The sequence below is a fragment of the Pholcus phalangioides genome, unplaced genomic scaffold (genome assembly GCF_987345545.1).
Source record: "Pholcus phalangioides strain wild (caught in Gottingen) unplaced genomic scaffold, Ppha-v1.0 ptg000001l_1, whole genome shotgun sequence".
Taxonomy (NCBI): Eukaryota; Metazoa; Arthropoda; class Arachnida; order Araneae; family Pholcidae; genus Pholcus; species Pholcus phalangioides.
In genome coordinates this window covers 13,323,101-13,336,493 of record NW_028301594.1, presented here as the reverse complement: position 1 = coordinate 13,336,493, position 13,393 = coordinate 13,323,101, and the positions used below count along the sequence as shown (strand labels likewise).

The following is a 13,393-nucleotide window of genomic DNA, read 5'->3' as shown; positions in this document are numbered from 1 at the left end:
TTTTCGCAAAATCATTTCTGCAGAATGTTTTGAAAACAGGGTGAGAAAAGCAGTGTAAGAGCAGCGTGTTTTGGTACCGATGGCCGATGAGGAGTTGGAAATCTTGAGAGCCCAGAGGCTCCGGGAACTGCAGCAACAAAAAGCTGTAATTATTAATTATTGTTGAACAGTAACGTATTGTCACTGACTATCGGAATAATAATCTCTATTATTTACCCTTTAGTAAAACTGCCTTCAACCCATGTCCCATTAGATCGATTTCTTATAATACAGCACAAAATAAAAAATATTTGTGTTACAGTGGATTCGTTTTGAAATTATACGGCATTATGTAATGGTCCCCCCCCCCTCCATTGGTGCGGTTTTAAATTTAACGCCCTGAGGTATATGGGGGTGGGGGGAATTGTGATGTTACAGATATATAAAATGACAAAAACAATGTCTAAAAATTCATTTGATGTACATGGTCTCTAAATTAACTTATAACTTCACCTTTTTAAGCAGTGTCCTTAAGCCGGGGTTTCCTAGATGTAGGTTTTTTTGCATCGTGTGAACTGAATTGAACCATTTCGCTTTGGCAGAAACATGTTACATAATCACACTACGCATTTTGTTTTCTTAGCTTGGAGCATCAGCTCAGGGTGGCCTTTTTGTATATGGCACTAGCATCAAATATTCTGCCATCTGTATGCTCAGGTTTGAAGGGAAAGAAAAACGCAACAGAAATGAAGAGAACATTGGTGAAACGTTCAACGCATGACACACTTGACCCCTCCAGAAGCAGTCGGCCAATCACGCCGATGTATAAACTGCTGTTGCAAGGCTTGTTGCACTTTGTAGGAAAACAGTCGTGCATCTCTTATTTGTGAGTAGATGGTGTGTCGCACTGTGCGATTCATGTTGCACAGAAAACCTGCTCCTAGGAATACCTGGCTTTAGAGATTTCTCAGTGCTGAGTGGGAGCAGTGATGTCCAAACTGATTGGTTGATTGCAAAATCGAATTGTTTGAGTGGTTTATTGGAGTTATCTAGAAATTCCTGCTCAAAATCCACCCAATCCATAGCCTCTTCGTTAGTGTTACTTTGTTATTGAATAACATATTTCTGAAAGTCTGAAAATATGAGCCTTCAAGGATATCTCCTGTTCACATGGGTAAAGTAATTTAGTAGTGAACTAGATTTTAAGTTAGTTTTAAGTGTGTAAGCAGCGTGTTTAAGCTGTTAAGTAATCAAGTGATTTAGTTGTTAAGTGGACCAGGGCTTGAGCAAATCCCAGGTGTAAGGTCGTAACAGCAACTAAAAAAATTGTAGTAGTGCCTACATTTTTTTTCTATGAGTTATTAATAGCCCAGGTGAAAGAAGTATGCTTGGTTCCTAAAATATTTGATTTACACCTTTTTTCTCAATTTGTCAAGTTTTGAAGTGGGCAAGTGTAATAGAATCCAATTAAGTAGATGCTATGCATATGCGTCAGTGGGTGTGTCTTCATATTATCCAATGGTTTCTTCATTATATATGCAACTAAATTACTTGATGTTTGGATAGATTTTATAAAATACTTGAAAACTTAAAATTTAAGTAACTATTTAACCCGCGTAAATGGGCCGAAAGTCTATGTAAGCAGGTGACTTCTCTCTTTGCAAAAGGTCCACTTTATCAAATTTGAATTTACCTTACTTTTTCCTACCAGTTGTGTGAAGCGATAGTCAATTTGTTACATCTTTGGTTCTGATTCTTAATGTAACGAGTGCACTTAATCTTGCTTTTATCTGTCTTTTTTGTTCCTAGCAAAGTAGATCGCCACACGGATTGTTATAAATCCTCCTCTTCCCCCCCCCTCCCGTTTTTTATGTGGTACAGAATCTTCAGAGGGCTTCCACCTTTCAAGCAGCTTTAAATTCGTGGTTAATCTTCCGGGAGGGATACGGGAAAGAGCAATAAGGGTAGTTCACTAAAAATATATTGGCATGGGCAGAGGCGGACAATCGCCACTCCCACTCACTATACACAGCCTTCGTGATTCGCCTTACTCCCAGTTCGAAGGGAACAAGCTTTTTTCTCTTCCCAAGTGTGTATCGCATGTCACAATATTTTTGTCTTTAATTATTTTTTTGTTCTTCCAGGGAGGTCCTCAGAATCAAGCAGCTGCAGAGGAAGAACAAAAGCAGAGGGAAGCTGAATTCAAGAACCATATCCTTTCTCAAGTTCTCTCACAGGAGGCTCGAAGTCGCTGTTAGTTTTTTTCTCTTCTTCCAGTCACTTATTTACTGAATTTTAGCGAGAACAATTTCGTTAAATATATATTGAAATTACAGAGCATATAATTCTCAGCAGTATTATATCATATCTTTTCACTCTTTTTCATCTTGGGCCATTTAATATGCTTATGTTGGTAATGTTTTGATAAAAATTATTGTACTTCTCTTCCTTCTGTTTTGGCCTTCATTCATTGTAATAACTAATTTTTAGATGTTGAAGGTTTTTTTTTTTACTGCATGCTGGTAAAAGTAAATTTTATCAAAGAAAAATGTATAGTTCAGTAGACAGATATTTAACTAAGAAAATAACTGAAGAAAGAAATGAAATAATGTTTTTACCCTTTTAAACATGCTTCGCCCAGAAATTCAACAATTTTCTCACAGAATGTTGTTTTTCCTCTGCTAATAAAGGTAATTCATTCCAAAACCATGTTCATTTGCTGGAATCTTTGTAAACTGGAATATGATTTCTCATGGATTTCTATGGAAAATCATTCAATTCATTCCAGGTACGACCCAAAATTTGTAGATTAGATTTATGAAACACTAAAGGAGCTCAATAAAAAATACTGAGAAATGAACTGACAGAATGCTAAAACGAACAGTTTTGAAACTGGATAAATTAGAATTCACTGCAAGATGGGATATTGAAAATCATTTTATTTTACACTGTGTAGTGTGTATATAACCAACACCAGCTTTAGTAGACAAAAGCTGGTGTTGATACATTGAAGTTCATAGGTCTTCCCATCCATTTGTGTTTTGGTCAGCTCATTTCTGTGACTGTTACATGCAGATGGAAAAAATGAGCTCCTAGATAATGTTCAGACTGATCAGTTTGATGCTACTTAGAATATTGCTTTGAAAAAACGTGATCTGAAAATATAATTTTTTTTTTTTTTAATGTGTTTTTTATCAACTTTATCTTTTATTTTACGTGATTCAAAAAAATTTCTGAAAGAGATTTTGAGGTCGACATAAGTTAATCAGGCTTGAGTGACAGTAATTCTCTCTCTCTGATGACGATTGCTGCTAAAATTTAGCTCACAACACAGCTGCTTTATACTAATGTCTACATCCATATCAACAAAAATGTTCGTTAGCTGAATTTGTATTCATTAGCTTGGGCAGAGAAATCATGAAAAAAAATTTTGTTAGCCAAAAAAATTTGTAAACTGAGGTATCACTGTATAACTCAAAAACTTTCTCACAGTCCTTTTTTAGCCTACGTATCATTAGTTAGATATGGTTCTGAGTTATCATTCGTTAGATAGTTCTTTTACACTTTGTGGAATTTTACGCCATGTTTGCGAGCTATTCTCCTCATAAATGTTTCATTTTGCACGTTCTACAAGAGCCCTGTTTACATGTGTGAAATACTTATATTTCTTTATGAAAACTGGTGTCTTTCACTCAGGCAAAAGAGATAAATTACAAAGGATTATGGGATAGGACATGGAACCTTTGACCTTTGAAGACCGGACACAACCCCGCTTCCCATCACTGAGAGATATCGGAGCATTCCCAAAGGATGGGTGTATCCAGAAAGTTTTATTAAAATCAAAGAAACAAAACGGGGCTGTAACTAGAGGGGGATGGGGGCAACTCCCCAGGCAGCAAAATTTAGGGGGTGACAGTTTTAGGTGGGAACAAAGAACACCATTACAAAATTATCAAACATTGAAGTTGTGGGTGCGGCAAAAATCCTAGTAATGCCCCTGAACAGTCACCTCAGTCAAAGGCAACAAAATATAAAGTAAATAAATTGATACAATCATCTTGGAACATCAGCAATTGTCAATCTGGAATCATATAACAGATAAATATATATAAACAATCTAAGACAATATGCAATCAAAATTATAAACATGATTACAGCCGAGTAATCACACTTAATACGTAATTGTCGTCAATGATCTAATTTGTCTCTACAGGTGAATGTGCTTAGATTTCCCATTCACTGGTTCCTTTGTTGATGCCGACGTGGTTAGAGATAATATTTTCTCGTATGATCAATTATTCGGACTCTTGCCGACTTGAATTCGTCATCGTTCCTACTGCTCAGATACGCACTGCGTATGTTCTTAATACGTATGTAGTGTAGGTTGTTATCTAGGAACAATATAATCCTCTGCACTCGTGCTAAGTCCATAGGGCTCTTCAAAACTCTGCTTTTGAAACATGGAACCACAAAAATCCACCAAAGAGGATGGTAAAAATTTTACTTCCTCCAGTTTTCCTTCCTACAAGGAGAAAAAGTGTGGCCAAGCCGGTTTATATTTGTCAAACCATCCCCCCTCCCCTCAAAAGTTAACCCTTGAACAGGGTTACAATTCACTGTGTTTATAGTGAAAAACACAGTAAAAACTCCCAAAACTGGATGCTCCACATAGGAGTGTATGCAGGATCGACCATTGTAGGGGTCACAAAAAGATATTTTGTGTACCATCTTTCAAAAACCACTTAAATTAGCAGAATTCGGTTAAAATACTATAATATATAAAGGTATTTTCTTTCAAAATTTTAATTTTTTTTCACAGAACTATAAACTTTTTTTCTAATTTTCAGTTGGTTGGGGGGAGGGGGCATGCACATTATGACCTTTCCCTTCTGCATATGTCTCTGGCTCCAAGCTTTCAAACTCATTGATGTAGAAGCTTCCCTGAACTTTACCAACCATCCATTGATGCTTGATCCCTAGCCTCCAGAATCTGCATGTGCCAACCAATGACTTTTTCTTATTTTAAGTAGTGCTTAAAAAAGCTTATTTTAGGTAGCTTTCAAAAATTGTAGCCTATAGCTAATTAAATTGTAATTTTTGGAATCTTTTTACATGAACCATAACTTTCTGCATATAAAGCGCAGATTGAAGTTTCCTGCCTGCCCGTTCTCTGGAATTTTTTATGATTTCCTGTTCCCGAAATCCCGAGAAAAATTCACAGGAGATCAGGGAAAATACTATTGCAACATATTAATATTTACAATGGAGTATAAAAAGTTTTCAAAAAAAATTAATGGGAAATATTAGTTGAAAAATTTTCTCTAGCATTGCTTGGGAAAGAAATAGAGGAAAGATGGGAGAGCCCTTTTTTTTCCAGTTTCCAATTCTATAAACTGTACTAGCAACCTTGTGCCTATTTAAAATTCTAATACTGAGAGAACTATACAAAGAGTGTGAAACAAAAGAAGCCCTCTTACTACTTCCATTTTATGACCCTGTTTGAGAAACACGACAGATGAACATGAGATAATATCTGAAAAGAAGCATTGCGTTTCAAGTTGAAAGAATTTGGTAGATTCTCTCCTAGAAAGCATGTAGCAGGTTACGATTCCAATCCAACCTCTTTTGCAATCTCTAGAATTATTTTTACTTTCCCTTTGGCATCACAATGACAGGCTATTTTGCAATTGTAAGTAGAGAAGCCAAAAGTATCCCTGATATAAAACAGCACCCTATTTTTGAGCAATCGTCAAGACAGATAACGATCAGTACAGGATGTATCCACTGCTGGACAAGGTCTGAAGCAACACCCCCACTTTAGGAGGACAGAGTGATTCAGGTACTTTTCATTTACTGTACTTTTTTTTTTATAATGGAGTGACCCTTGTCTTTTCAAATGCCGAAAACACTATATTATAAGTGGGAGGATAATTTTTTCACAGTTGTACTACAAATCTGAAATATCTGTTAAAAAGAATAGGGGGAGCTGTCTGTCTTTGAGGAGATATTTTAGAGAATGCAACTTTTTTAAGGAGATTAGCTGATGGTTAGGAATCAACACTGTCAAAATTATTTATCATGATTCAGGATTTTATGGAAAGAGAATTCAACCCCTTTGAAGAAGGGTCTAATAGTTCAGAGGGTGAATATGATCCAATATGAAAATTGGGGACTTGAATATTTGAAAATAAAATCTGGAGAAATTCTCTATTTGTTGTTTGGTGCAAAAAATGTATGGATAGTTTTTGTTGAAGTGATGTGTAACAATTTGATCAGCATAGTTATGAAAATATTAGTATGAAGCATATGTGGAATCGAAGCTATAGAAAGGGTAAGATGTGTCTGTTTTTTAATTTGCTCGGTCTAAATTTTAGTATGCTGGAGGTAAAGGCACCATATCACAAAAGGGATATTTCACAGGAGAGCCATTATTTTTTCAGTACAGTAGAACCTCTTGATAAGGGACACCCATGTGACCAAAAATTTTGTGTGCTGACTTTTTGCTCTGGCTTAGCATATTTTCAGAATTATCATAAACCAATCGCTTTGGTGCCTACTTTAAAGTTGTCGTCAGCCTACTGAAAGCTTACATCTTTTATGGTCCATTAACAAGCACCCTAATATTTATGACTCTTGCAACTACAATATCCATAAAACATGATTGCAGTTTTCTAATTATGCTGCCTACAAAAAAGAGGGGGTCGTCAATTGAGAGAAATGATAGTTTTCTGAAAATTTGAGATTTGGATCAAAATGAAAACGACGTGTAATTGAAATTATGTGGTGGATAAATAAAATATTTTAACATTGAAAAGTATAGAGAATAATCAAAACCGAACCTAAACGTCCTATAAACGAGAAGGTCGTATAAACAGGGTTCCACTGTAAATAAGTGATTTCCAGATTCCTGACGATTTCAAAATGTCAGTAATTTAGAAACCCTATTGCAGATATTGGCATTTGCAGATGAGGGTTACAGGATTTCACAATTCAATGTTTGCCCTTTATTGATTTTTGTCTCTAATATGTTCTTTAACATGAAATCCCCTTCTCAACAGCCGAAAAAAGTTTTGATATCAAGTTTGTATTGAAAATTATATATGATATCATTAATTGTAGATCATTCATTTGTTCATTTATTTTATTTTTCTTGAATATTTGTTTGTTTATTTAGTGAGCACAATATCAATTGCTAAACCTGAAAATGGAAAAATGCTTGAGAATATGATAATCACTATGGCCCGAACAGGCCAGATTAGGACTAAGGTATGTGTAATTCATCTAGCATTTTTCTATTTGTGTGATATTGAGGTTAATGATGACAAAGTTATTTTTCATGTATAATTTCTAGTGCATTTGCTTTAAGTCTATTTGATTTATATTTTATTTATTTACATTTGTAGTCAGGTGGAGCAGTATTGCATAAAAAAATTACTTTTTATTATGATATACAGGCTTTTAGAATACAAATGTGTCCCCTCTTTTTATGTGATTAATTGGTTCTGCAAAATAATCATGTAGAGCGAAATTTAACTTGGATAAGACAGCAATGGGGAAGTTACTCTCGAACGATAAAAAATGCACTCGACTCAAGAGAGAAACAAATTTTTAGGAATGAGAATGAAGTATATTCAAACTTGTAAAAAATGCGAATGAATGTCTGACTCTATTTTAAAAAAAGTAATTTTTACTTCTGTTCTCAATCGGATGATGAATGGACTTGTTCTGGTGGTTGTGGATCTTTTCTCTTCCTTAGAGCACCTGGTATGATAGACTGATAACTGTTTTAATGTAGCAGTCGAGATCTAGCTGGCAAACAGCTTTCTTTGTCTTTTTACAAAAACTTTTTTTTCATCAAAACCAGAGAATTCTGAATGTCCTTTGCAAATTCAACAATTTGAGTCCCATTTGGATAATTTGTCTTCAATTAAAATACTTTTGGCATCATCAAAGTATAACCAAAAGATGTTCACCAGTGAGTTGGATTTGAGCATTTTATCCATATTTGACTCATCTACATCCACAAATTAAACATATTTCGTCATTTTAACAGTCATATTTTTTTATTTTAGTTATGAAAATTAGCATGAAATTAAACTCTGCAAATTTTGCAGATTGAAATTTTTTAAACGAACCTTTCAAAATTGTGTAAAGTAAGCGATACCTGTTTCAAAACACATCTTTAAATTTGTACACACTTATATCTTTTAATTAAAATGTTCACATATCCAATTCTCTAAAATAAAATTTTTTTGTCAATGACCATAACCTTAAATAGCCAAAACACAACCTTTATCGGAAAAGTTCCGAAATCGGGCTCATAAAAAAATTAATTGTTCAACTTGCAAACTGACAGGGCTTAACAAATCTGGGGGAGGGGACAGGTTTAATGGTGATCAAAAATTTAATATGAGTGCTTAAAAGTTCCTATGCATAATTACTTAATTGGAATCTGAGGGAAATCACAAAATTTATTTGGCTGTGTGTTCCAATTTCGAAAGGAGTCATTAAGTCCTAGAAAAGTCGAAAAAGATTATTTTTGAACATTTTTCTTTAAAAAATTTTGACTTCTAAAAAATTTGGTCGGCACCTGAATTTTTATCAATTTGACCTACCAACCAGGCTTAGGAACTAATGGTGATAGGCCTTTGAAAGTAGTCCCCTTGGCTATCTGTGCTTTTCTGCCACCATTTCTGGAGGTCATGAGAGCAAGCAGAGAAAATTTCATGTGTTACGAATCAACCCATTTGAAACAGCTGTTTTGGAATGTTGCCATTCCTTCGTTTGGCACTATTATTTTTGTAACAAGAAGGAAAATTTCATTTAATTGATTTGTCAGATGCTTATATAGCTGATGTTAACTTTATAACAATACTAAATTCCAACTATACTACCCAGTGCTGTCGGGTTTTCTTAATTTACTGGGAGCATTGAAGAAGTGATAAATCATTGTAAAGGAATAAACATGTTTGAGGCGTGTTATTAAGGAACCATGGTAACCAAGATAAAAATTCCAAAAGCCATTGTTTAGGCCCACGAACTGCTGGTGTCCAATGGTTTTTGGCCCATTTCAGGCATTTGCCCTGCTCTAATGAACTTTTAAAGTAGCCTATATTGTTCAAGCCAGGTGCTGTTTCATATATATGTATGTATATATATATATATATATATATATACTCAAAATTTAGCAACGATCAGTCCAAAATTGTAGATTTGCATAGAGAACATATACACAGAAAATCAATTTTATATGTACAGGGTGATTCAAAACTCATCATGCAAACTTTTAGCGGAAGTAGAGAACACAGAAACAAAACAGAATCACATAGGAATGTATGACCGGAAACCCCCAACCTAATCAGCTGGAGGATCCCTAAGCAGAATGTGCCGAAATCTGCTATGTATGCCACTGAACAATCATTGCTACTGCAGAACAATCTGGAAGAATTTTAAGAAAAAATGAAGAAAACATCACTATGGGGGGATTTTTATCGTAGAACATTTCCAGTCAGTCTGGGGCTCGTTGCAAAACAAGGCAAAACATTCTGCTTTTAGGGCTGGAGGATAAACAAAGATGCACAAACAACATCCACCAACGATTTCCACCCATTATTAGCTAATAATGGGTGGAAAAACTCTTTATTTAGCTATACTTTACACGAGGACAGTATGTGTACACATTAAATTTCACACAACAACTGCTCAAAGTTATTGCCATCCAGTGTCCACTGTTATGCACGCTTCACAACAGCAATGCATTGATTGTTGAACCCTTTCAAAAATACAGAGCATTTCACAGACATTTGCAGCTGCAACAGAGATTCATGCTCCAAGGTCAGAGTCAATGGGTGCCTTGTAGACCATGGCTTTCAGCATGGCTCCCACATCCTCGAAGCAAGGCTCTTAGACTGGAATCTTTTAAGGTCTCCGGTCAGACTTTTCACGGGTCCTTCCGTAGTTACTTTATAGCGTCAGCCCCGCCCTTGTGGGAGACATGGCTTTTTGGGTTTCCCACAATGAGAACTCCACGTTAGATAAAGAGTTTTTCTGCCCATTATTTGCTTGTCATTTCTGCATCTTCATTTATCCTCCAGCTGATCAGGTTTGGATTTCCGGTCATACATTCCTATGTGATTCTATTTTTTTAAAATTTTTTTTTGTGTGTGTTTTCTACCGCCCCTAAAAGTTTGTACGTTCAATTTCGAATCACCCTGTATGCAGATGCATTTGATCCCTAATTGTGCACTGTGTTTGTGCCAAAAGTAGTAGTCATTGTCATAGGTTTAGAAAAATACAGCATACTAAATAATTGAATTTCTCTATAGCAAAATAGAATTGATGATTAACATCTATGTTGTGTTAAAAGTGTGTTTGTGTTGTTAAAATAATTTTTAAAACAAGTTTATCATAAACTAAAATTTAAATATTGAAGCTGTTCTGAAAAATATTTCATTGAACATTTCAAAAATATTACAAGTTAACATTCTTATTTTTTTTAAATTCTACATGAACCTTATATTTTGATTCAGAAATATTTAATTTCTCACACACAGCTGAGTGAACAAGAATTTATTGGATTGCTGGAACAGGTTAACCAGCGAATACAGCAAAAAGCACCCACTGTAAAGGTAATAGATACATTTTCTAATGTGTGTGTGTATAAAACTTCTCTGATATGTGTGTTAGAAAAAGGTCAAGAAACCTGGAAGTTTATAAGCATACCGATCACTAACTGAAAGGTGATATTTTTTCCTCTTAGTCAGTTGTTAGAACTGGTTTTTCAGCTTCTATTGAAGCTTTTTATTCCGAAAATATAAGCAAGAGAAATGTAATCTTTCAAGTAGTGACCAGAGTTGCCGTAGGTGGGGATGAAAATGTCTGGTTATATTTTAACCTTTAAGCCATGACGTTATAGTACAGGATGGGCAGAAAGTCAGTAGAAACTTCATAAATTCCTAAAAACCGGAAAAATAACCGAAATAAAAAATGGTTTGCAGGGTTAGCATCGCTAGGTCACAGGAATTTTTTTTTAAGATGGAAAAAACAACTCATAAGCAGCCGATACATGGCGCTGACATACACAAGTCAAGGAAAAGATATGTAAATAACAAACAATGCCCCCAATCGTTTATTACAGCAGTATCTGTTCCACATGACCACTACCACAGGGGATAACACATTGCAATCAAATCACATATCCAGCAACGGCAGAGTGCAGCAGGTCTACATACACAGTTTATAACTGTGAACTAATTGTGGATTAGGAGTACAAGTTCTTATGACTGTCTCATTTTCATATTTCCACTGAAGTCGCTCATACCAGCTCCACCTATTGGCTGTTTTTTCCCTGTATTAAAAATTCTCATGACCTAGCGATGCTAACCCTGCAAACGGTTTTTTATTTTGGTTATTTTTCCAGTTTTTATGAATTTTTAAAGTTTCTATGGACTTTTTGCCCACCCTGTACTTAGAAAGAGAAAAATGAGGAATGTTCATTCCCATGTGAATTTTGTGTTGAATCATTACAAATTAAAGAGAGAAACTCTCCAAAATGGCAATATTGAAGAGAAGTTATTTTGCAGCTATTGGCAACCTATCAATCACGATCAATCAGTTTGTTGCCGCTTTTGTTTTATACAAGCGCAGGACAATTTTTTATTTACTCTTTTTAGAAAAACTCTGCAACTTGCGATAAAAATTCTGAAATCATAGTTTGTAAGGTTTAAGGTGAAATTTTTAAATCATAGTTTATTATTTTCATCTGCTGTTGAGCTCAAAAGTTTGGTCATAATCTTATAAAAGACAAAGCACAACTTTTAGATAAATTTGGTGACTATCTTAAAGATATATATATCAAGGGCTCACTTGCATCATACATCGAAGTCATTTCGTAGTAAGTGAGAAAGCCATAAAGTATATGTCCAATTGAAGTTTTCATTCTCGAACTCTGTATTAGAGGGTTGTGTGTTACTGCAAAAATGTTTAGTTGAAGCAGTAGAAGTCTTTGAGCTTATTGAAAATTATTAAAATTATATGAATACACAGGGTGTTTGTAAACTATTTAGAAAAATTTGGGAGGGGTGAGAGCACCCATTGAGACAAAAAAATTGTACACTGGAACCTATGATCACAATCCACTGAGAATGTCAGAAAAGCTAAACTTAGAAACATGTCCAATAAGCATAAGTCTTCATTGCTTATGTCATTTCTGCTCTGTCAGGGAAGCAGCACTTCTTCAGAACATCTACAAGATGCCTGTAGACTCTGTGGAAGATCGCATCACAAGAACCCTTATTGCTACAAGACATCAGGATCTAAAGAAAGGGTGTGCAGTCTTTCAGTTCGCTGATGTGAAACATGGACCTTGGACGTCAGTTTGAGCATCAGTCTTTCTCTGATCTGCACAAGATTGTGCAATTTATGATTTTATTATGCCTACTTTTTGTCACTGTTGAAATTTCAACGTGTACAAGTCACTTTGTTTGTCTAACATTCAGTGGATTTGCAAACCAAACAAGTTCCATTGTAAATATTGTTAGTCTTGATGAGTACTGTCATCCCTCTAATCTTTTTCTAAACAGTTGCATGAGCAATGTCATGATCACCCTGTAATATTACTTCATGAAGAATAATTTTTTAGAGTGACGCAAATAGAGTTTGGGATTGAATTTTGTGAGCAATATAATTTTTTTTTTCAGTATGACAGGCGAAGAGCTGGTTTGGATTCTGATGAAGATTGAAACTCTTTATTATATGTTTGTTAAAATTTTTTAGTGCTTTTTTGTGCGGTTTGTTGTATAAACCACTCTATATTCAATGACTTTGCTGTGTTCATCAATATTTTGCTAACTTATCAATAAAAGGACATAACTTATGTATATAATGTTTTTTTCTTCTTTTTAAAATGTTTTCTTCTTTTCATTGCTAAAATGTAATGAAATGCCTTTGGTATTAAATTTCTTGATAAGTGTCATTCAAATTGGCTAATAGTAATGCCGATGTAGACAAATCTTCCTTCCTCTTATAAAGGAACTAAATTCAAAGAATATTCAAATTTAGTATTTAGCAATAGAAACATTCTATTCAGCTATAAAAATTCTATTTAGCAGTAGAAGCATTTAGCAATAGAATTTAACAGATTAATTTAGCGGATTCATTCGTCGCTGCACTTTTTGACAGAAAATAATCTTTTATACACTTTATAATTCGTTTCATTTATACGTGTATCATATACGAGTCTGTTACCATAACACAGTATGTACGTGTAGTTTGTTTCTAAATACAGTCAAACCTCGTTAGTGCGTCACCCGGTTAACACGTCACTCCGCTTACTGGGTCACTTTTTGGAAGTCCCAATTGTTCTCGGTTAGGAATTGGCACAGCTATGTCTTACTCTGTTTAACAAGACACTCCG

General features: G+C 34.8%; 1 protein-coding gene across 1 annotated transcript; it reads left to right on the top strand.

The window, feature by feature from the left end:
• On the top strand, nt 1–12,859 carry PDCD-5 (programmed cell death 5). The gene is made up of 5 exons (XM_089230924.1): nt 1–145; nt 2,124–2,232; nt 7,154–7,245; nt 10,533–10,607; nt 12,678–12,859. The coding sequence occupies exons 1-5, from the start codon at nt 80–82 to the stop codon at nt 12,717–12,719; spliced, it is 384 nt and encodes a 127-aa protein (XP_089087050.1). The 5' UTR covers nt 1–79; the 3' UTR covers nt 12,720–12,859.
• Nucleotides 12,860–13,393: the final 534 nt, after the last annotated feature.